This window comes from Rhea americana, unplaced genomic scaffold, assembly GCF_003343005.1.
Source record: "Rhea americana isolate MKP2758 unplaced genomic scaffold, rheAme1 scaffold_364, whole genome shotgun sequence".
Taxonomy (NCBI): domain Eukaryota; kingdom Metazoa; phylum Chordata; class Aves; order Rheiformes; family Rheidae; genus Rhea; species Rhea americana.
In genome coordinates, this window is record NW_028186495.1 from 235,603 (window position 1) to 261,014 (window position 25,412).

Genomic DNA, 25,412 nt, shown 5'->3' on the forward strand with positions numbered 1-25,412 from the left:
TTCCTTGATTATGGCTGTGGTGCTGTTATCAGTTCATATCTCCCTTTCCCTGGCACTTCATGCAGAGCACTGCATTGCCTGATACTGCAGGTTGAGGCTAGGAGGATGAGTGTGGTGCCCTGTTCCTCCTTTTCAGGGCGTTTTGATCAGGCTTGTTTGATATATTCTTGTTTCTTTCCCAGCACATTCCTGCAAATGGCTTTCAGGTCAAAATACAGCAACTGCTCTAATATGTAGCTTTGCCACAGCAGGTTAACGGTTCTTTATGCTTTGTGTCCAGTTCTGATATTAAACATGGGGGTAGGTGGGGAGTGGCAGTGAGGAGGGGAACATGTCAGAGCCCCTAGTATGAACCCTGGTAGAACGGGAGAAGGAGCTGGAAGTCCAGTTAGCACGCAGAGAAGATGCACTGGGGCAGGCGGCCTGCTCCGTTGGAGCGCAAAGGTCCCTGGCATGGACAGTGCAGGGAGTGTGGAAGGGGAAGGAAGGCGCGTGGAAAAGAGAAGGTGGGGGAATGGGGGCTGCATGATATAAGGGACTAAGAGGAAACATGGAAGGGGTGAAGAAGAAAGCCGGGATCCTGTAGTCATTTTTTCTTTTTCTTTTTTTTTTTTTCTTCCTTTTTGGCCGTCAGAACCAGTATGATCCTGTAATTCCAGTTAATATCTATCAAAATATTTGGTGTTTTTCCAGCCAGATTCTTTCCATGAAAACTTACTGAATTATCAAAGCTGAAAAGTTATTCCGGAATTACTTGTTTTTGATAAAAACTTGCCAGAGCTATGCTCAAGGGCCATGAAAAGCTGCTTGGGTTCCTGCTAGCTTGTCTAAAGCAGCTGGGAATGTTCCATCGCCTGAAGCACTGGTGCTCTGGGGCATCTCAGAAAAGGCTTCCAAGTTCCTGGGGCTTTTGCTTGAGCGCCTGGGGTCCTGGCAAATACTCCAAAGTCAAAAAATTTTAAATGGAAAATAAAACCTTGTCTCCTGTGTTTTTATGAAGCTTGATATATTAGAGCATGGAAGCCAGTTGAACAAGTTGGTAAATAATGTTAAACGCCTGAGAAAAATGCACGAAATTGTGAGCATCCGGGGCCGTTAATTAGTCATTGCTGGTCAGTATTTTTTTTTTTTTCATTTGATTTCTCAAGACCTCAACTTGTTGAAGGGCTGTGCCAGCTTCTACACTGCATTTCTATTCTGAGGCAAAGAATTCCCTGCCAGGGAGAGGGGCTGGGATATTTAATGTGAGATGCCCTGATCTGAGTCGGGACCTGAGTGCTAGTGTCTGTGATGTGGGAGAGGAACAAACTGTTGACTCTTCTCTTATGGGTTTCTCCTAATCTCCTCTATCAGAGTTGCTCCACTTGGTGTGCTTAATGAAGCGTTCAGTGGACCACAGGTCACTTTACGTTATGGTGGTGATAGAAATTGGGGAGAATGTGAGATTTTGATTCATCTTTTGCTTCTATTCTTTTTCCCATGTCCCGGGTGAATGCCTGAGATGCTGTAAGTCTCCCCTGGAAATTTTCAATTCATTTAAATTTCTTGTATATTCACAGCCCAGTTCCAGTAAACTAGAACTCTTTCCCTTTTGGAAATGCCTTGATGAGATGGGGATTTATACTTCTAGAGGATGTCAGATACTTCTCGTCCCTGACAGAAAGCAAGCCATAGTTATCCATGTTACTGTCTCCTAAAGCTTCCGTTGGGGAACTATATAGTATTTTAAGTAATTTTTCAATGCTTCTTGAATTCTCCATTAGTGAAGAACAAAAGTGGTTGTGTCACCCCTAAAAATAGGTGATTATGCATTATAACATCCACAGGCTGTGTTTTCTTGTGTGAACAGATCATGCACAACACTGCTGATTCAAGAGAGATTCTTAGTTTCCTGGCAGATCTGGATGTCTAGAACAACAAGGAAAGTTGGAGCTAGGATAGCTTCCAGCCCTCTATTTTTATTTTGCTTGGCTGAGATTTCCCATTGTCTCTGTAAGCTCTAAAAATCTCTGTAGACTAATCTGACTAAGACTGGCAAACAAATCTGAGTCTGGGTCATACCAGGATCTGAGTCTCTAAACGACAGTGGCTGTTTGATTTCTCACTGATAAAGCATGTCAAAATAAACAAAGAATGTCAAAAATCATGTCATATGGATTTTCCATGCCACTGTTTTTCATATGTGCCTGAAAGAAGTTGGTATATTTACACTGCTTTGACTTTCTGCTTTGGGGGAGGAGGGGAGAGGGAATACATGAGAGTTATAGTAAAAAGGCATGCCCAAGCTGTTAAGAGAAGTTCATTCAAGTCCTGTATTTCAGATGTTGGTTCATTTTCTATTGCCTTCGTGTAAGAGTACATCCTTTACTGATTTCACTTGCTTTAATTTTATCACTTCTCTTTCAAGATGTCTTTCACACTCTAAATATTGTCCTAACGGCATCTAATCAGTGCAATTCTGTCTTTACAAAAAGTTTAAGTGACTGCTGCTATAATAGCTGTAGTGAACTTTTCTGGTTAAGTTACTCTGCGGTCTGGAAGACTTAAGAGCAGCTTCAGCCTCTACAGTATCTCAACATCTGCATGTTTTGGGGAGGATTTAATTTTTTTCATTCAAGGTCAATAGACCTTGCAAAGTCATTTCTCTGACCAGAGCTTTTGGAAAAGACCTCAACTCTAGTCCAGCAAAATCTTATGTCATAGATGTTGAGTTCTGAGTCTACTTCAGGTACCAAAGCATACTTTCCTTATTTCCATGAAAATAGAAGGAGTTACAGGAGAGGAAAAACAAACAGAAAACAAACAGAATCCAAATCTGCAGAGTGTTAAAAGAGAGAGCTTGCAGACTTCGGTTCTTTTTCAACTGGATCTCTCCCTTCTGGATTTTCAAGGGGCTTGGTGGAAAATTGGACCAAATGAAGCAGTGGAAAATTCATCCTACGTTTCTAAGGACCTATTTTATTCCTAAAGCATAGTGGCTTTCAAAACAGTATGTGGCATCTACAGAGGAAACTAGTTATGTGACTCTGTTCTTAGTGATCCATAATCTTCCTTAATCCTGTTTTGAATTCATTTGCAGCTTTTATTTGCTTCGTCTGTTTTTCATGTTAGAATAATACACAGGTTAACCCTGGGCATCTTAGGGAAAAGAATCTTCTTCTAAATAATCAAAGAAGCTTGAAGTTTGGATAGAACTCCAGCTTGTTTCTCAGTTTCTGTCCTGGAATTAAGGATGCATTTCCACTGTGGTTATACTGCTCAGATAAACAAGTTAAAGTATTGGGAGCAGTCCAGTCAACAGAGCTTAACCCTACATGCAGAACTTGCCAGCATGAAGATGGAAAGCAGCTGGTGATGGTTGTAGCCCATGCTGCTGCAACTAGCAATAGTTTCCCCTAGAGGCTAAAGCAATGTTGTGGCAGTGTTACTGGCATGTTCCCTGCCTCTCCCAAAGGACAGGAGGAGCCATGGTGTTGAACAGGGCAAGCATGTGCCTTGCTCTGTCTGCAGCACGAGTTCAGGCCCTGGCTGCCAGACGTGGCTCAGCAGCATTCGGGGTAAAGAGAGGAGATGACTTCCAGCGCAATGTCACAGTTGCCATTTCTCCGTAGGCTTTTGCCTTAGTGTTGTCTTCACTTCTGGCCATAGCTCTTGAGTGTCCAAGCTAGGTCATTTAAAGCCACAGCAGTTGAGTGCAGTTCAGACATAAACATACAGTGCTTTAGATGTGAGCTAGCTGAAAGGGAAGAAATTGGAGATTGCCTGCTTGTAATGGAGTAGAGACACAACAGCTTGTGTTACAGCAGCTCATTCAGGACTAGTCCAGATTGATAAATCTCTCATCCTGATTTAGCTACAGTATATGTGTGTTAACTGTTGAAGTGTAAGATAACTCTTTCTACAAGGCCATGAAGCAGGACCTGATTTTTGCCCAGGAGCTGCAAGATGGAAAACAAAAACTAAACGCCTGCCTCTGCCAACCTAATAGCCTGGAAAAAGTAGGTCAGAGTTGGCCAATCTTTTGACGAGCTGCGTATCCAGATCTGCACATGGCCAGGAGCCATAAGGTGCACTAGATGCCTAACAGAGCAAATGAGAAAGGGATTGCTACAAGTAGTTCACAAGGAGCAGACAGATGTAGCATAGGTCCATGTGGAGAAACAGCTATCTGTGCTAGGGTGGCCTGAATGGGCTGCTGAATCCCATGATGACCAGCCTGTGTGGGCTTCAACTCCTCTTGACTTGCATCTTTCCAGCGGCCCCAGTACGAGGTCTGCTATTGGTCATGTTCGATGGTGGTCCATGCTCCACAGCCAGCCGTAGGAGCTCAGTGTGGCTCCCAAGCCGTGGGCTAGTAGTATGCTGTTGCCTAACTTCAGAAGTGAACAGCACTAGTCACAACTGCTCATGAAAACTCTACTGCAAATTTCAGATGTAAATACAGGCCTGCTTATAATTTCCTTAACACATTGCAGTGTTTTTGCCATGTTGTAGGGTCAGCCATAAACAGTGCTGGGAGGTGAAGGTCATGTTGAACACACTCATGTGTTCCACGGTGAAACCTGCTAGAAAAATGTTGCATTTTCCAGTTGTAAAAATATCTTTTTGATGTAAAACTTAATTTCTTCCTGCCTTCTTTTCTCTTCCCTCCTATCCCTCTTCCCAATGACGTCTTTGAGGTTTTGTTAGAGTTGGACTAATGCCTCGATCTAAGGGAATATCAAGGAGAACATGTGATACTTTCCCCTGTTCTTCTCTGAGTGCTCAGCTGTTTTCAGCAGAGGGCCTTCCTGAGCTGGATCTGGTTCTGATGTAATTAGTAGCCCTCATTGACTTTCTCTTGTATAAATTTTACTATTTTTCCTGAATCCATGCAAGTCTTCTCATCCACAGCTCCTTTGAGGAATTCTACAGGATACTATCTGGCCTGTGAAGAGGCACCTTTTAGTTGTTTTGAAACTGGGGTTTAAAATTGTAATTTGAAGCACCCCCTAGTTACTCTACTGCATTTTCATGATGTTGCCTTTCTCTAATATGTCAGTCCTTGTAGATGAAAAAGGTTTTTTTAACTAACTAATAAATACGCTAATTTGTATATTTCTGACTGATGAATGCGTTCTAAAAGAGAGAAGAACGTTTATCATTCCTCATCCAACTCGTTAAAAAAGAAGTAAGTTTGTAAAGGCTATCACTACAAACAGTGCTGTCGAAGCGTCCTGCAAACAGTATTGAATGTAGGACAGTTCAGTACAGGAAAGGTCTGCTCGCTCTGCGCTAGATTGTGCCGTGCTTATTTGGCCTGATTAATCCGCGTGCACGATCCCTTCGCCTTTACAGAGCTGTTAAGGTTGGTGTGCGCGTGGTGTTCTAAGTGCTTCACCATCCGGTCTTACTACTCCAGATGAAACGCCTCCAATAGCAGCAAGGTTAGTGCAGCAACACTTCATAGGTGTCGCTTGAAGTTTCCCGTAACGGCTTGCGGTAGCACGGAGGACGGTTTTCCTAAGACGTGATGTTTATGTAAGCAGCCTGAGCCTATGCTTAGCTACGGTCCTTTCCAGTTAGGACAGCTCCAGGTTTATGCAACGTGTTCCTGACTCTGAATGAAATGTCAAAGCAAGAGCCTGTTCTCACCGAGGCCTTGAGGCTGCACTTCAGCAGAATAATAAATTGAGCTTTAGGGCTTCTGGTAGGGGATCAAAGCCTCTAGAGCCTCGTGATACCAGACACAGATCCAGTATGAACTTGTTCTGCGGATTCAGAGCTGTTCGGAACATGTTGACAGGTTAAATTGTTATTAGTAGACTTTATGGCAGGCTAGAAATAATCCATACTCCATCAGCCAACACAAATCTGGAATAAAATTCATATTGTGGGTTTTGTGTAACTTATCAGGAATGTGGCAATATGGCTAAATGCATTCCAGATGAAATTATCGCTGTGCAGATCTGGCATTATCTTGGAAGCGAAGTCCTATCTCAACTGGGCAGCCGTACCAGCTCTTCCTTCCTTTCTTCTTAGCGTCTTTGCTGGCAGAGTGGAGTTTTTCCCAAGCTTAACACTGAAAGCTCTAAGAAGTCGCCACTTGAATTAAAAGACAGGAGGGGTGGGGGAAAAACCCTTGGATTTGGACACACTGCTAGAAAACTAGATTTTTCTCTGAACTGTTGCAAGCGGATGTTTTAGTAACTTTTTGCTGCAGTTTTTCTGCAAATGAAACAAGTTGGACAGATATTCTAGAAAAGTGTATTTCTTTTCATCCAGAGACTTTTACAAATTTGGCTTGAACCCGCTGAGGGGTTTCAGCTGACTTTTTTTCTTTTTCAGTGCTGGATCAGCATAGCTCCTACCACTATCTCAGCTGCCGGTAAACTAGGTGGCAATGTTGTGTTCAGCTCCTTCCTTCCCTTAAGTAGTGCTGGAGAAGAGCACTGTCATGCTCTAATGATCTCTGCTGAATGCATTACTCAGTTACAGGACTTCTCATAGCAAAGCCTGTTGCTTCAGGAGCTCCTTACCTCACTCGTAGTCACCTTCCACCCATGACATCTAGCAGTGCATCCTTCCCTTTGCAAAATGAAAATGAGGGCCAAAAGCCTGGAAATTTCTTGTAGTTGCTGCAAGGAGGCAGTCAAAAACCTTTTCCATCCACCCTGGGGCCCCTTGCTGGTAGTTTCTCTGTGATCTCCCAAATTTCTCAGGCTTCCTGTGGCCTTCTGTCCTCTCCAGGCTCTTGTTAGTCCGGCATACAAATTACCACTAGCCTATCAATGTGTGTCTGTTTAAAGACTTCAAAAATATCTGTCCCAAACTAATAGGAGGCATAGGTTTAAACATGTTATTTAAACTGTGAGCACTCGTTCGGGATTAAATTCCGTTAATTTTTAATTCATTTTTGAGATGGCCTACGTAGCAATTGAATTCAACTTAGCCGCTATGCTTTACAAGCTGATTGCGTTGGTTGTCTGTGCATCAACAAGGCATCCTCCTCTTAGGAAACAGAAACTCAGAACAACTTTGAGACCACAGATGAAAAGTTAGGCCCTGCTGGCTTTCAGATTCTCCTGCAAGCTCTTGCGGGGGTTTCAGTATTGAAAGGAGGGCTTGCCTTCCTGCCTCCTCGTCTCTCTGGGGCCGAAGTGAGGAGTAAATCCGTGGCACCTGTGTCCCTCCTGAGCAGAGGAGTCCCGGCTCTGCTGGGGCCTCATGTTAGCCAGTCCCTTCACCAGTTTGCAGTGGAGCACGGCTGAGCCCAACCTACCGATACAAATATTTGTGAAGTTGTAATTTGGGAAGCGTTAATTGTTTGGGATTTGCTGATATCTGGCAGTTACTGATAAATACTATTTTTAGTTCCCATTTTCCCCCTCCCTCCTTCTAAAAAAAGGAAAACCACGTTCAAGCAGGAAAAGACATTATTTCAAAATTAACTGCATCTTCTTCTAAATCTTCTCACGACCACAACAGAGATATGTATCAAATTACATTTCCGTGCCGTTGCAAAGCATGTTGCACAACAAGCCCCACAAAGTTTGCTCTTTGAATAAAAATCCATTATTTTCAAACACACCTCCATCGAAACGATGCTTCAAGCCTAGGCAGAGATTCACCGTAGCTTGCACCGTGCTGATCTGCCGTGATCTATACTAGTTACTTTCCAAAGGGAATGTCTTTGCACATCCCGCCTGGGGTGTCTTTAGGGAAACGGTGGCTTTTGTAACTTCTGTAATCTTCCGAGGAGCCCTGCAGTGAGTACGTGCTGTACAGGCGCAGCCCACGCAAGTTCCCTTCCCCGACGAGGACCGCTCGCCCGAGACGGACAGTTGGCGGTTTTTGCTTTTCTGAGGCGGCAACTTCCTTCCCCTTGGAGGAGGGTGAGTTAATTCAGCAATTCCCCCTCCGAGCGTGGCCTCGTCCGAGTGGCGGAGCTGCGCGTACCTTCGGACCGTCCCCAGCGCGGTCGAAACGGCGGCGCGGCGGAGCGGAGCGCCGTCCTCGGCGTTCTCAGCGTCGCGGGAGAGACGAGCCGTCGCACACCGGGAAGGCATCTGCGACGGCGCGGCGATGTGGGACGGCAACAGAAGCGCGTCTTCGTTCATCCCCAGTTTCCTAACTTTCAGCCTTTGTCGCTTGTGTTTAATGGAGGATGGGACGTAATTAATTTTTGTTAGAGCTTCCGTGATTATCAAGTTGGACTGCGATGCTGGAAGCAGGAAAATGCCGTATCTTCTTAGTGGACAGTAGTCAAGGATGTTCCTTTGGGACTACTCTGATTTTATTAAGAAGTCTGCACTTAATGGTGGAGGATGTTAGTTGGCACAAAGGCAAAAAAAAAAAAACCAACAAAAAAAAAACCTCTGATGAACCAAAGCAACTTCTTTAAGGAAATTCTGCAGTGTATTTGCTGGAACATTTCTGTAATATCCCTAGATATGATCTTTGGAGACCTGGGTCCAGGTTTACTTTTTATAACGGTGATGCACGTGTTAACTGAAAAATTACGAATTTTTATTAAATATTCAAGTGTGTATGAATGCTTATATAAAAAAAAGAAACTCTTGTGATATTAAATTATTTTGTAACAAAGTAGATTTTGGGACAGATCACAGAATCAGTAAGGTTGGAAGGGACCTCTGGAGATTGTCTAGTCCAAGCTCCAAAAGATTTCCTGGTGCTGGTTCCGCTGGGGCTTGAGCCCAGGACCTTCAGCATGTAAAGTGGTTGGGATAACCACTACACTACTTTGTGTTTCTTCCAATTTTTGATGGTCAAATTAGATAGATTTTAGTGTTTGGTAGATGTTGCTTTAACCCTAGGTATTTTAGATATGAATGGGTTTTCTTTAACTCTAGGTATTTTAGATATGAATGGGTTTTCTGTAGTTTCTAGGTGTTTATTACTCTGTTGGAATAATTGACATTAGAATGACTTAAATACATACAGTTAATTATATTAATATGGAGGCCCAGTTACAGTGCATCTCATCAAATGGGTAACCTAAGACAAAAGTGCTTTTACTCATCATAGGAAATTTTTCAGGTTTCTTTAATAGACAGTTTGCTTTAAGCGTTACTCATTTTTAATGTGAAGATGATTGATCCTAATTAGTGTCCATTGTGAGTTTAACTTTGTGAGTCACAATATAATTCATAATATAATTTAGAGATATGTTTCTATAGGAATTACGTACCAGGAGATAAAGCAAACAAGGAAGACTCGTTGAATCCTTGCTTCCTGCCTCCCAGCCATTTGTTAAGCCAGTGTATTTAAAGATAACAGTTTAGGTGCTGACTCTATTTTTGATATTAGATGTCTGTTTTTTGAAAAAAGGTATTCCGCAAATTAGCTAGCAAAAACATACAGGAATAAATACATCCATGCAAAAAGACATAGTGCAACTATATTGTCTTCATAAGGTAGCTTTAATGTTCTGAACTACTGTGGGTGAATAATTTTGTATTAATTGCCAGGTTGCTGGCATCTCCAACCAACAGCAACGAGTAAGATTCTGATTAATGAAATATGGCTTATAGGAATATTTTAATCAGAATATACAATCTTCCTGTATTTTTCTTCTTCATCTGAATAAGGAAGTTTTAAGAAAATAGATTTGCATTTTCTTAATTAAAAATAGTGCAAAATAAACTTTCAAACATGAAAAGGCAGATGATTAACTCTGCCTGAGGTTAAAAAAAGATAATGAGGGCAGGGAGTGAGTGGGAGGCTTGGCAGCGCTGAGCTGCTAAAATGTTTTTCTTACTTAGCGGAGCGACTGGCTTGAAGCGTAGTTGCGCCGTGCCTTGGGTTTAGTTTGCATTTGCACAGCCTGGCTGGCAGAGAAGTTAGCAATGGGATGCGCGTGGCGGCGTACCGCGGTGCGGGTTTCGCACGCTTCGGGGCTGTGAACGCCTGTAGGAAGCCGCTGGCTGTTTGTGTTCAGAGGAAGGTGGGTTATAGAGTTTTCACTCATTAGAGCTTTGTAACTGCTAGTCAGAGCTGGTCCCGTAATCAAGTAAAAAAAAATGATTGGGAAGAGAAGCGATGGAGTTTTGCCCAGAACGCTGCTTTGTATCAGTGTTTTGGTTAAAAACCAAACTTCTGTGGGCAAGTTCAGGCTCTTGGCGCTGCAAGTCTGCAGCGATCGTTGCCAGAGCACTGCTCAATGTGCCGACTTCCCCGATGAGATCCAGGCACTGCTAACTTCAGTAGATGTTTTGCAGCTCAGTTTTAAGGGGCATTGATTTCCTTCCTATTGATGCAGTTTTGCATAATAATTCAAGGGAGCTAGAGCCTTCAGAAAAAGCTGACAATTAGTTATTTCCCTAAGTGAAAAAGTGGTACGGAGAGCCTACAGATTGATCCCCTCTTCCCCAGACTTTAGATAAGAGATGAGGTAAGGTTTAAATTCTTAGGAGCTAATGAAGGTTGATATCTAAAAGCTTGCCACGCTGATCTCCAGCTTTAAATAGCTACTTCTTAGTTGTACAGGTAGCACTGTGACCCCCCACTTCCTAGGTAAGACACACGCAAACCTGAAGTACTGTCTAAAACTCCCTACAAAGTTATTTGAAGTGTTGTAACAGTCCAAGAAAATTGTGACACAGGGAAATCTGTTAATTGCAGAATTGGCGAGACGTTTTTTGTGTGTATTTACATACGACGTTTAAATTTAATCAGCCCGAGTCTGTGAGATTTATTTACTGGCTTTGAGGTTTCTCTTGCTAGAAGAATGTTTAACTCACTGCATGAGACTTGCATATTATTCTGCATCTCCAGAGGTATTTGAAATCTTTCTGTGTAAGTTCAGTATTTCTAATGTTTGGAGGTAGAGTCAGAAGGAGAGTTAATTCTAGTTAATGTTTTCCATTAGAATTGGCAGGAGGCCAGCTGTTTTGGTTCATAAATATTTTTGAAATTTTAAATTTTGTTTTCATTCACTGGAACACAAACAAAATCTCCTGCATGATTTTTAAATCAGAGTCTCTAAAAACATTTTGCTCCGAAAAAAACGTATCTATAGACTTAAGTAGCGTACAAGGAGGAATGTTCTGACCTGCTTCACCCATTAATGGGTTCACTCTTCCACAAAGTGATCTTTGAGAGAAGTGTTCTTGCTTAGGTGAGTATTATACGTACTTGAATGTATTTCACAAAAGTGGAGGGCAACCTTTGAAGAGAAGATCCTGGAAAGATGTGCATTAATTTTACCCCAGTAGAGCAAACAGCTTTTAATGATGACCAAAACCATGGAAATAACTTCCTATGCTGTCCTGTGAAAACATCTGAGCAGTGTTGCAGAGGACTCCATAAAGGGCTGCATCAGCCCAGGCCTTTGGCAGTACTGGTACTTACTTACTTACTGCTTTCTCAGTTTTTGTATATGTGATATCCTCTTTTTGGGAGTTGATAGAAGAAGGTCCATAGTGATCTTTGTCTTTTTTTAAAAAATGAACTGAAATGTAAAATACAGGATAAAAATCTCTTCTGGAAATGCAATATAGCGCTGTGGAAGGTTCATGACAACTGAAATTTCTTGTTTAGGAAAGAAATATCATCACATTGGTGATGCTTAAGCCCTGAGGATCTGTTTGATTTGTCAGAAAAAATTCCTTACTTTAACTATTGGCAAAGTAGGGTTGGGAGGGCTACCAGCAATGTAACTTTGCTTTCAGGAATGAATAGCTATTATTAAACATATATCAGGTGAGCTTTTTGTCCATATGTGTTTTTCTGCACTGATAATTCAATTGAGATATAGCTGGCCTCTGTTAGTATATTTTCAATTAGTGTTCTGCACAGTCATTACTTGGATATGGTATGTAAATAAAACCTTGATCTGTGGTGACTTCCCCAGAGCTCCAAAGATTGCGATGGTTTCAGTTTTGAACAGCACTCCTTAAGCTGTGTTTAGGAGTACATAAGTGGCCTGACTGGTTTCCCCTGTGATTGCCAAACCAACAAAACTGAAAGAGGATGCAAAAGGATACACCAAGCTGCTTGCTTTCGTTTGTAGCTGAAGACTGTTGTCGTGCTAAACCTACTCCTCTGACACAAGCCAAAGTAATTAAAGGATAGAAAGAGAAAAAGGGCTAAGAGCTTTTGAAAATGATTACCACTGCCGGGTAGAAATACACTTATTTCCAATAAACTTGAATCATTCTCAGTACCATTCTGTTTGTGCAAGACTTTTCTTCCCCTCTTTAAAGACAAAAGCATTACTTCTGTTTCTTTTGGTGAGACTGTTAATGTCATTATATCATTTATGTCATTATATTCCTATAATTTATATCATTACATTTACATATATTTTTCTGTCATAGACCATGAGATGATCTGTGGTTTTGCATAATTGTTTTGGTTGTTACATCCCAAACTTGAGTTTAATCTAACTTTTACATTTGTACAGTTGACACTCCAGACCCCTATGTGGAGCTGTTCATCCCATCAGCCCCTGACTGCAGGAAGAGAACTAAACATTTCAATAATGACGTGAATCCCGTGTGGAACGAGACCTTTGAGTTCATTCTGGACCCCAACCAAGAAAATGTCCTGGAGGTAAATCATCTGACTGAGGTGTATCTGTGAAATGGAAGTTGAACAATATCTGGAAGGTTAGAGTAACAGTATCTTGTACAGCATCTGTTGTCTCAAGATTTCAAAGATTTTTTTTAAAAACATTAAAGGCTATGTTTTTGCCTTTAGGTATGCTACTAAGCAAGAGCGTAAGTGTATAGATTGTATTATTCAAGGAGTAATTGAAAAATTGGAAAAAACTTGAAAGTCTTTGTAAGATAGGCTGCTGAATCATCTTTCAGACTGCTCCTGAGGGCTAGTAGCTTTTATTATTCTTCACATCAGCTGTAAATTATTGTCTCCCTACTTCCTTTGCTGATTCAACTATTAAGGACAGTGAATAGCTGGGGGTAAAGTCAAGTCTCTGCCCATTCCCTGCTCCCCCCTGAGGAGACAGAAACCAGAAGCATGGCTCTTTCTCCTCTATGCCCGAAGCCAAGCTGTGAGTTGCCCACTTAGTGATGTTTTGGGAACCTTTTCTCCATGTGCAGGCTTGTTGACTAAGTTACTGTCTACTCTGAATGCATTAAGCCATTCCAGACTGTGTACAAAAGGTGAATATAACTGTTTTGTAAGTGGACATAGTTGGCATCTAAGGTTATCTGTGGTGTTTTGTTAGCTTGGTGGTTCTTAGGGGGTGGCGATAAAATGTAGAGTCCTCTTACTCTAGTTTAGATGTGTTCAACCTAAATTGATAGGCCAGCTGGCACAGAGACCAAAGCCTGTGAAACCTTTATTTGAACTAGTAACTGTAATTTCTTGTAGCTAACCTGTTCAGGGTCTAAAATTGGCTGGTGCTTCCTACAATGTTCCCTGTGTCCCTGGAGAGGTAGGTATGCTCTACTGTTCAGGGAGACAGAATTGCATGATCAGCTCACTGGAACACAAAGAGCCATGGTATGTGTCCTCCACAGGTGGCAATAATTTTCGGGAGGTCCTAATAACCTCGTTACAGCTTTGCAGATGGGAGATTACCTGAAATAACTTCCACGAGCTGGTCAGATGCACCAGTCACCTCCGTTGACTCTCACCAGATGTTTTAGTCATGGACATACAAACTGGCACCATGAAGCCTGAGAAAAGTTTGAAATCTCTAACTTCAGTTATTTTTTCTAGTAACAAGACAGGCAAGTAGATAGTGGGAATTAGAGGATAGAAGTATTTTCTTCTTGAGAAGCATTTGTGGAAATGGAGAGGAAGAAGAAGAGAAGAACTTGGGTTCCTCTATCTGCCAATGTTGCAATATGGGAAATAAAAAATGTTATATTTCTACCTGATGAAACTATGCAATCCTTTTTTGAGCCCATGACTGCAGATAAACAAATAGTAGAACAGAATATGATGTCTAAACAGTTTTTAATAGCTTCAAGTGTCACTTCAAGTGTCACAATCAGTAGTAAAGCTATCAAGTTTAGTTTAAACTTCTACTGTAATTTCAGTTAAAATAACTGTCTGCATTTGTAATCAAATGAGTGTCTTAATTTTTTTTCCTAAATCTCTGTGGATTCTAACATAAATCCTGAAGCCGAGAGCATCTTGCATCTCCTTGTAGGAGCTCTTACACTTTTTAGTTTCATCATTTGTGAATCAAATACAAAGTTTGGGATAATACTTCTTGTTTTTATGCTTGCATCATAAATGCAGGGGTTAAAACTACCTCAGCAAAAAGGACTCAGCAAAAATCTGTAATATAATTTATCCTACCGATTACATACTGAAGGCGGAAACAAGTGAAAATAGTATGACAAAGGGGAAAATGGAAAAATGTAACTCTTCATTTGAGTTACATTTGGATCTTGTTTAAGTTCAGCGTCTTTCTCTGGATTTTAACAGATAAATGAATGCTGTGTAATCAAATCCTCATCTCCATCTTGATTAAGATTTTGTCTTGGAATTTCTTTAGGCTTTTTTCTCATTACATTTTAAAAGATATTTATGAGGTGAAATAAGTTACGAGCTCTGAAATGGGATCACAAAAAGAGTTTCCTAATAGGTTTTGTGCCCTCTGGGACACTGGGCATGGGGAGATAAGAAAACAACGCTGCTTTCAGAGTCAGGCTCGAGGAGAATCCATTGAATAGAGACCCTGACAGATTGCGGGGAGCCTGCAGAGTATTTACAGAGACTGTGTGTGTCAGTTGTCTCTGACTTGGTTCCTGTTGGTTGTCATTCTGATGTTACAGTTGTTGTGGATGTTGGAAGATCTACAGGAGCTACTGCTGGCTAAAAGTTTGGTGTGGTCTGTAGTAGGTCCCTCAAAAGATGAGAGGAATGTGAAGCTAGGAAACAGGAAATAAGAGTTAAAGTATAATCACTTGGTTACATTGGCATTTTGTAAAGATTGGGTCAGATTCTGCTTGTAGTTACGCTTAGGCAGCTTCCCTGGTAATGTATGGATTTGTTGAGTGTAAGATTTGGCTCAAGAATTTTAAAAGAATAAATTACTAAGTCATGAACAGCAATGGCTAATGGCTTATCTACTTCTATAGAATCAAGTCCTGCCTCTTGTACTCGATATCTTTGTGCATTCTCATGTGAAGAGGCTGGGACGGTGGCAAGCCATTCGTTCCTTACCGTTGTAAGGTCTCAGATCTTTTTGACCGTGGCGTGGCCTAAGTCATTCACTTCCTTCTTTGGTGGTAAGGTGAATAACTCGTTTCCCGCCATGGTGAGAATCCCTAGTTACTTAAACATCTCCTGTACGTCGGCTAGCATTTTATGAGGTATTTCTCAGTTTTAGCATGGTTTATAGAGTCATTAGAAAGAATAGTATTTTATGAGCTGGCCCTCCATTGATTTCCAGCATAGTGTGGCTACAGCATGCTGCTGGATTTATTTAAGTCTCCATTTCCTGTAACAGAACATAACAAGGATCATTGTAAGCAGAGTTTGGAAACATTCCCTTGTTGTTGTTGTTTTAATCAAAATCTTTAGCTCAATCTCAAGCACAGCTTTCACTTTGAAGAAATCCCCTGAAGAACTTTTTGCTCTTGCATTGGTTTTATAAGGCAGCCCTCAAAGATTACAGCAGTAAGAATAAAGTTCTATGAGAAAACATCAACAACAACAACAAAAAAAAACCCATAGATGCCATTTAAATAATGAGTTCTTTCCTAACATACAATTCATCTTTCAAAGATAGCTTGTGGCACAAGATGAGGAAGATTCTTTATAAATGAGGAGAGATTGAACCCAGATACAGCAACTAGTCATTCAAGTGATTGTGTCTTTATTCCATTTGTTTTATGCAAAAGATATGGTCCAAGCCACAAACACATGATACTTTAGAAGATACAGTTCCATAAAACGGAAAAAGAAAATCATAAGCCAAATCAGTTTGGAGACTTCACTTAATAGAAACCATACAAATGGTAATTTGAAATTCTTTTTGAACATCTTACTTGAGGACTTGGAAAGCAGATACTGAGAAAAAAGACTGCTAGATGTAGACTGACATGGATTAGAGCAAAAGCATGGAATGGCATTCTTTGATTTCCACATAAGTGTTTGGATAGTATCACATTTTGAAAAGGTATGTACTCTGACATGGTGGATACAAGAAGAGACTTGATCTGGTTGAATACAGAGAAAAGCTTTGTGTAGTTGGAATTTTATTAGATTCTCTGTGGATAAATTCTATTAACTGGAAATTTGAAAGAAATTGTATCTACTTAGAAAGGTGGTGAGATTTTATGATGGAAAGGTGCTCAGATGAAAAATGCTTTGTAAGTGGTACTGTCATACTCGTGCAATGGACTGTCTTGGAAATGACACATACACTATACATGAATTTTTCCTATTTTTTAAAAAAATCACTATTGACTGGTGTTGGTCTTGGCGTCGAGTTGGGTTAGTCATATTCTTTTATATATCCTTTTTTTAATTTCAGGCATAGGCTGAATTAAAAACGTTGTCAAAGTAGAATTGAATGCCTCTGTATCTCTTCTAGGTCACTTTGATGGATGCCAACTATGTTATGGATGAGACTCTTGGCACGTCCACATTTCCTATATCATCCCTGAAACTGGGAGAGAAGAAGGAGATCCAGTTAACTTTCAACAATGTAAGCTGCAATAATGTGTAGCTTCACCTTTTTTACTGCAGCATTGAACATGATAGAGAGATCTGAAAACAGCACCTTGACTGTTGGGTAGATCAGAACATACCATGTTTCAGTTCTTTATCAGTGACTAAATTCTAGCTCTGCCATATTCCAGTTAAATAAAAGCTTCTTCACAAATCATAAAAGTAGCTGCTTATAAAGGATAAAGAATCTCACCAAGCCTGAGGTAGATCAGAGTTTTCCCTTAGTCACTCTGTTGAAGGATTAGAAAAAGGCTTGACCTGCTGTTGATATCCATTCCCAGATAAAAGGAAATCCAAGGCCGTTTCTGATCCCACCAGTCTTCCTCAGTACTATCTATGGATGTGTTTTTTCAATGTGTAACTGAGTTTTAATTTCGGAAATGGATTAGAATACATCATGAAGGGGTGATGGTGGCAGCCTTTCAATCAGGAAATGGCTAAATTTGGGAGAGCTTGGGAGGAGTAGCCCAAGTGAGAATTGTTCTCTATATGCCCTGCTCTCAAGTTTGGTTTCTGAGCATTCACCACTGGCCACGGTTAGACACACAGTGCAGGCATAATGGAACTGTATCTTCTTAAAATCCTACTGAGAAGAGGAAAATAAAGAAAAACAGTGCCACTGAATGCTTCAGCATCTCTCTGAGAGAATCCTCTTTGATGCTCTAGTTTTAAACTATTGCATTCTGAACGAGCTTTTGCGTCACTTGATTCAATTTATTTTAACGATCTTTGCTAGCGTGAGAGGTTAGGCAGCTGTTGCTGTTCAGTATGTTACATCTGCTGCTGCCATCTGTGGCTCCGAAAGCCAACAGGAATGTTTTTATTGTTACGCACAACACTTTCAATAGATGGCTTGTCGTAACGCAGCCCTAGTTAACATGTAATAACGCCTTGGTCTGACTGCTCTAAAAGAAAGGCGAGTCCCAGTTTGGGTTATTCTCTTTAAGCCTGTGTATGAAACAAATGGAGTCAATTTAGTAGGAACTGTTTGCTGGTACATAACTGGAAATTGTTGGTAACTCTGTGCATAATAGAGCTTTTTCTAAATACGTTAAAATACTGTTGTTTGTTATAGTAACATATCAGAGGCCATTCTGAATGTAATTCATTAGTTATAGTCATATCCATCACCTCTAGTCATCTTTCTATATAGTGTCTGCATTTCCAGTTTGGCCTGTGGTTTATTATGTGATTAGAGGTCATGTGCAGTGACTCCTTCTCAGTTGCTTTCCATATGATGTAACTATAAAAGCATGTTTGGTTACAGCAAATAACTAGTTAAGGCCAATTTATTGGCAATCAGAGAGTTTTTTACGCAAAGGTTGAGGTGCATGAAGCGTGAGGTGAGGCAGCAAGAAAGAGCCGATGATCTTCTGGCAATAAATAATGAAGAAAACATAGTTTACAAAGTTTGTGTCAATAACGTAAGGCCTTGTCACCTTACAGGTATATTTTAACTGCTTATTAGCACTCAGCAAAGATTTTTAGAGTCCCTAAGGCAGTATCTTAGGGAAAGAAAACAAATACACTCTAAAGTTTATAAGCAAATGGTAAAGGAACATCAAATCAGGCTGAGCCCGATGTAGACAGTGTGTATACACAACTTGTATTGCTGAGATTTCCACAGCAGTCTATAAAGCATAGAAAATGACGTGCTATTTCCCTGTTGGGACATTTCACTTAAAGGGTGCGTACATTTTTTTCAACCACTATCACTGCGAATATTCGGAAGTGCTTTCTAAATTAGTAATATCAGGTGCTGGAATAGAGTAATTACTACTCTGTCTTTGAAGTGTTTCCCCGAATGACTCTTCACTCTGTTTATACATGTTCTTCTGTTGTTATTTCTTTGTCTTTTCTTTCCCCCGCCACCTTCTTCATAGACCTCTTCGTGTACAATTCCCATAGCAGAGGGAAGTCTGAATCATCCCGTCGGCAGCACGCGGGATGCGGGAGCCCAAGGGGAGCTTTGCACTTCCGTCTCCTTAACTAGCAAATGTTCTGTTGGAAGTGACAGTCCGGTTCCTAATGATCATGCACCACGAATGAGGGGGATGATGCATCCATTGCAAGGGGTAAAGGGAGACAAGACACTGTCTACGAGTCCATGGCCCACCTACAAGTGTGTACCAGTGTGTTGGTGGCCACTGGGTATGGAGGGAGCTTGAGCCTGTTTGTTCTGTCGTAGTTCTAGCAGTCTCATGCTCTTGGGTTTTACCTAACAGATACGATTTAATAATTTTTTTAACTTTTTGCCTGTAAAAAAGCCTTTTAAATATTCTATAGAAGAGGCAGAGGAGACCAACCCATAGTTTATGAATCAAGTGGGTTTATGTGGCGTGTAAAAGTGTTCTGAAATCCCCATCTCCTGCCCTGTGAAAAATACCTTCTGAAAATGCAGTTACTCATCTAGTCATCATGAGAGCTCTTGCACTTGTTCCCTACAGTTTGAACACTTCCACCTGTATCGAATAGCTGCATCGTTCCTTTTAGTGTTGGCGGTGTGGTAGCGCTTTACTAGACTGATTTATCTAGCGAGGCAGGAGAAATCATACTTTGCTTGGTTTAGCTTACTATATCGGTGATACTTAATGAAAGAGAAACCATTATATAGCTACATTTATTAATTTACTTGCATCTTGCAGAAATTTGTAAGCAGTCACTCTTTCTGACTGATAACTTAGGCATATTTGACTGATGAAAGACATTTGGTGGCTCAGGTAGAGCACAGAGCAGTCGTTCACTCACAGGTCTTTGTTTTGGATGCAAGTTGAGTATAAAGTTTACCCAGGAATGTTCATGCGAAGCAAATGCTGGATGGGCTGTGGCTGGTACTAGAAGTGAGGATTACAGCATGTGAAGACAATTAGGTCACTTCAGCTGAAAGATGAATAGCGCTGCCAAAAAGCGATGGTCATCAAAATAAAGCCAAAATAATGGGATCTGCCTAATGAAAGTCAGGACCTAGCATCATCTAGCACCTTTCAACTGTAGTCAGTGCTAGTGATGTATTTTGGAAGCACTCTATGTGCATTTCAGGAAAGGTTACTTAGAAAGAAAAACTCATTTCAGAATTTGTTTCCTCTATTAAAAAAAAATTATTGCAGCAGTAGTTAATTAGGTGTGCATGGTGATTTTTTTCTTCCTCTACAAATCATGTAACCAAATTTAAATATTTCTCGTTTAGGTCACAGAAATGACTTTGGAATTGTTTCTTGAAGTCTGGTAAGTATCTCATATAAAAATATATTGTCACCAAGGGTAACTTGTTATATTCTGTTCATTATATTTTTCTTAAAACCGTGTCAAGAAGAGTGCAAAACTTAATTGTTTTAACATTGAAATACCAAGTACTCGAAAAATCAGGAGACTAAAATTGAAGGTGACTTTTCACGAAGTAATTGTGTCATTGATGTAAACACCAGTACTTATATGAATAGTTTTCCGCTTTCCAAATATTTGCAGGATCAAGGCAAGAATCAGGGTATGTGAGTTTCTCGTCCTGGCTTATGTCAGATGATTTCCCTTCCCAGGGCTCTTCCCCTCATAACCTCATGGACTTCAGGCTCAGCTATTACCCTTCTTATTTTAACTTCTGTGGTAACTTTGCATCTCATGTTAACTTTCACTGTGTATGGATGTGCCTTACAAAGCTGCCCCTAAAATGTCCGTGAATACTAACATACCCTACGCAGTTTTGAAGGCAAAGGTGCAGATCTCAGGAGGGCCAGCATTTCACCGTGTTTGAAGCTAAGCAGGTGCCTGCCGTGTTTTCTCTAGCTGTCTTTCTCTCTTTCTCAGGCTAGCTAGGAGAAAGACCAAAAATCGCCTTGAGGTGTCATCAAAAACCATAAAAAAAAAAAAAAAAAAAAGGCTAAGACTGAGTTACTGTGAACAAGGTATTCAAAGAGTCGTTTGTAATTGTAACTATAAATAGAGGCACTAAAAGCTAACTGTAAATGTAGGGCTCTTTAGTAATGACTCTGGAAACGAGTAAACATTTCTCAGGGATAATTTCTGCTCATTATTTTGTACTAGTAGAGCTGCATATGTGGATGGTCCTTGAGACCACCCTTAAAACTTGTAGGGCTTGTACCTTACGAGCGTATTTGCCTGTCTGATATTAAATGAGCTTAAGATGCCTGGCTGTGTCTTGCTGCTAGTAAACAGTAGGCATTGAACCAAAGGGAACCAGCCGAGTTCAACTCAGGGATGCTCTGCCAGCCCCATGGATTTTGGAAACTGCATGGGTCTGGAGATTGCAGTGTCGTGTGCATCGTCATGGAACGCTGCTTTCAGGCAGTCTTAGCTTTTCTTATCCCTCCCCCCCTTTTTCTTAGTCTGATCATTTTACTGCCTAACAGTTTGTTAATTACTTTGAGGAATTATTACATGTGCCTAAATAGATGCATTTCACCACAGTGTCCTTTTCAGAAAGGACTCTTAAAAAGGCTATATTGTAACTAACGTGTTGAGTAGCCACAGATTCCTAGCATGCCATTTCATAAATACGTGAATTTGAGCGAGACAGACAGCAGAAAGACTTGGTACGCTTCTCCGCACTGCCCTTTGCTACAGGCAGGGCTCGAATGAATCACTTGTGCAAGTTTGCGTGTGGGAGAGATCTCACTGAATTAAGTGCTGCTCATTCACGGAATTAGTGTTAAGCATGGGATTACTTCTTGGCTGGCTATCTTGAGATTTTTTTCTGAACACTTTTTGCTTAGAAAAGTCAAATTCTAAGACCTTGGAGTTATTGCAGTTCAAGCTGTGGAATGGCTTGTGGACTCCATGAGTTATCTAGTCCAAATGAGGTGAGGATAAAATTGTTTACCCTGTCTTGTCATATGAATTAAGTGGGAGCTGAAGTTGCAGCTTTGCTAAGATCATTTAAGTACAGTAAGGAGGTGTTGGTAGAGAGCCCTGTGTACATTTTAGATTGCACAATCTGTGTAGAAAACTAGAAAAAGAGGTTTTGTTTCTCCTATGTTCAATGAGTAGAATTTACTATATTTAACTGTAATGAATGGGCACAGAGTGAAAATTACCTTCTCCTCCCTTAACATGGAACTCCAAGTTCAGAAGAGTGTATGTTAGTAAGAGTGTGTGAAGATTTTTCGTTGTGGTTCTTTGTTCAATAGATAAAGAGGATAATGAGAGAATTCCAATTTCTAGACTGCAAATCTATTGCCCTATGTGAATGATGAATTCACTTGCTGTATTTTATTTTTTTATATTTCAGACCACACTATACCACTAGTAGCTGCGTACTTTATGTCTGGTTTTCACTAGTATGTGAGTGATGGGGTTACTGTATAAAATTCATGTCTTAAAGACAGTGTACCATTGTATTTCATTTCCATCACTCTGTAGGATCACTTGATGCAGTTGTATCACAGGCATAATCAAAATTTAATTGAAGTTTTATTTCTTCTCATGTAAGGTAGTAAGGAATTTCCTTCCATTCATACTGGTACATGTTTTTTTTTAGTTATGTTTTGAATTATGCTGTTTGTTAAAGCCTCTCTGTTTTGCAAAATAGCTCTTCGACAGATCTTCGGTTCAGTATGGCTCTGTGTGATGAGGAGAAGAAATTTCGACAACAGCGGAAGGATAATATCATGCACAGTATGAAATCATTTCTAGGAGAAGAAAACAGTAAGAACTTGACTACTTCCCGAGATGTAAGTTTGGAGAGCTCTGATTAATAGTAATTGCACATCAAGATTAGTATAATTCTTGAAATCCTTGAAATCCTGCATTGTGTCTCAAAAGAATGAGAGATGAGGTAGAAGGATTCAATGTAAAGACAGATGACAAAAGCAAACCATTTTTTTTCCTCTGTATACCTGCTGTATTTGGGATGGAGAATTTTCCTTGTACCCTAAATCTATAAGGTAAGGAGACAAACTCCTGTGCCTGAATGAAGCTTCACTTGAGTAAGATGTGTTCCATAAAATGGAAAGAACAAGACAGCTTAAATACCACTAAAAATAAATAGCACAGCTTTTCATTTGCACTGACACCTTAAACATGTGTAACTTTGTCCTGAATCATTATTCTTTTAATTCTTAGCAGGTTATACTCAGGGTAAAATTGAGGGCAGAAGGAGATGTATCTGTGTTTTTCATTTTGTTCTGATACTGAATTCCATGCTTTGTTAAGGTATTAGTCCTGACCTGAGATCCTTATTAGGAAGACATGCAAAGGGAGTGAGAAATATGTGCTGCAAAGAAGTGTGGAGAGGTTCTGGGCGGGCACTCTAGAACCTGCCCTCGCATGCTTGATATTCAGCTTGTGTTCTTAAAGTGGTTTTGGCTGCGTGGTCGTCTCTGTCTAACAGACAGGGCAGCAAATGAGTAGTTTTAATGTTAGAGTTAGCTTAGAAATGATTTTCTTTCCTTCCCTTCTCCTTTTCCCTTGGACCATTTTGTAGGATTAAGATTTTGAAGCTTAATTCTTAGAGAGCATGAGGTGCCACAGTTTCCACTGACTCATTGAGGCCCTGGTGCTGCGTGCTTCTGAAAGTCAACCCAGCAGAGCTGAACGGACTGGTTGTGGTTTGGGTCGTACCAGAACGAGGAAGCTGATCGTTTCAGTGGTTTCATACAGCACTGCTTTATTTTGAGTTAATTAAGGATACAATTGGTACAAATCCACGTGTTTGGTTTTTTAATCGCTTGTTCATCCTCTCCTTTCCTCCTTACTTGTTTCCTGTCCCGTTCTGCTCCCTAAACTGTGACAGGCCAGCTGTCTAGGGGAGTCAAGCAATGAAGTGAATTAATTAATGTATCTGGGTTAAAAATACTGATTTCTTCTCTTCATTTTAGTAAAAGGAGAATGTAACAGTCTTTTGCAAAAACAAGAGCTAACACCAATTTCTTTCTAAATTTCAATGAATTTTTGAGCAGGCACCAACTGTGTTATTGATGTTTAATTCTGAGCTTTCTTTTAGCTAGGAAAATATGCTAACATGAGCTTTCTGAGGAAGATGGAAGAATTTGAGAAGTATGGTGTGTATTTCCTCTGCAGTGGTGTTAATCACAGACACTGTAAAGGAATATTAGCATTTTTTTTCTTAATTTTCGGTGCAGTTATTTTATTGTTATGCACATTTTATCAGAACAGATATTTGTGGGCGTGAGATTGATCTACCACAGACTAACATCTTTCTCCTAAAGAATGCAAAGATACTTTGTCAAGCACCGATTAGGACTGGATTRATCCTTGGTGCCTGAAGTATCAGTTCTCTGCACGTGGTATGAATGCATGAATAAAAACTCATTATTGCAAAAGCTAGGCAAACTTTCCTATTCTTTATATCCTCATCTTCCCTTGGTATCCCTCACAGCCTCACATGCTGAAAGTTCATCAGTTAAAGTGCATCTTCCAAGACCAGACAGTAATCTTTGAATCCTAGGAAGGACTGAGGTAATGCGATCCTGTCTTGTTTTCACATGCCAAATCTGTAGTTCTGAGCTGACTTACCAGAATTTTTAGCTACTTCTAGCAATGAAAAACACTTTTTTTCATCCAGATTAAAATGCAATTTTAGTTAATTAATTAAAATTTAATTACTTAATATAATCCATCATTTTTAGTTTTATCGCTGCAGATTAGACATATCAGGAGGATTTTGGGGATGTCTTAACAGGGCAGCAGAAGTCAGGAGACATAATGAGTATTCTTAGCTGCCTGTGAGTCACTGTTTGATCTTAAACAAGTCACTTACTCAGAGTTCACCTAAGTTTCTCCAACTGCTAATAGCAACACATGTGCCTTGCAGGGATGCTGTGAGAGTTAAATACCTGTGAAATAATTATGCATCCCCAGATGGGGAGATAACTCTGTACTTACAAATCTCTGTACTTAATTTTGAAACACATTTTGAAAAAACAGAGGATGAGACTTCTGGTACCTGTGTAATTGCTTCGTTTATTTTATTGCTTTGTTGGTCTAAACTTTCTAAAAATAACACAATCAATTAAAGCAGACACATAGTTCTCTAAGGCTGGATTTGCAGAACAATTTGTTAATACACATCTGTGTACCCCGTGGCAAATATTTTTAGGCACATGTATTTTTGTCGAGGTTTTGTACACTCTGTTTCCAGGGCAGTTGGACAAAAACATCTGCACCACCCATTCCCATAACAAGATTTAATATGTTTTAGCTTTTTTGCCAGGTTACTGGAAAATATGATTGAGATGATCTTTCTTTTCAGAACTTTGCTTAAAACATACCTTGTTTCCTAAATCCTTTCCATTTACATGCCCAGTGAGGCGATTAACGAAGCAACCCCTGTTGAAATGAGATGCCCATTGAGTGAAGGGAAACTGTATTGTCTACACAGTTAGAGCGTCACTTGGATCCTAGGGTCACTACGGGTGTACTGATGGAACACTTTACCAAGGTTGTTAGGTCTTGTTCAGTGGAGTACRTTAGTTTAGATGATTCAGATGAGATCTAAGCTGGTTTGTTCAAAACCAGCTTGGGTCCCACCGTTTTGTGCCATGCGGACGAACCATGGGAAAAAGAAAGCCATGGTGGCATGGCCTTTTGGTGGTGCAGAAGTGGACACAACCATGTTGAATTTAGTGTGGCAGTACGGCCAGGGATTAGAGGAATGGACTCCTGTAGCCAAGACTCTTGAATTCAATTCACATTTTTGCCATTGACTCACTGCGTGACTTCTTGTGAGTCACCTACCCTTTCAGTCTAAGTTTACTAAGCTGCTTGGATGGGTGTTGTAC

The 25,412-nt window shown here is 40.4% G+C and overlaps 1 protein-coding gene across 1 annotated transcript in view; it reads left to right on the top strand.

The window, feature by feature from the left end:
* The window catches only part of PLA2G4A (phospholipase A2 group IVA), a 62,864-nt gene that overhangs the window by 9,476 nt on the left and 27,976 nt on the right, over positions 1-25,412 (top strand). Inside the window, exons 5-8 of the mRNA XM_085312440.1 lie at positions 12,407-12,555; positions 16,523-16,636; positions 19,847-19,884; positions 22,202-22,343. Coding sequence (XP_085168566.1) covers positions 12,407-12,555; positions 16,523-16,636; positions 19,847-19,884; positions 22,202-22,343 — 443 coding nt within the window. The remainder of the gene's footprint in view (positions 1-12,406; positions 12,556-16,522; positions 16,637-19,846; positions 19,885-22,201; positions 22,344-25,412) is intronic.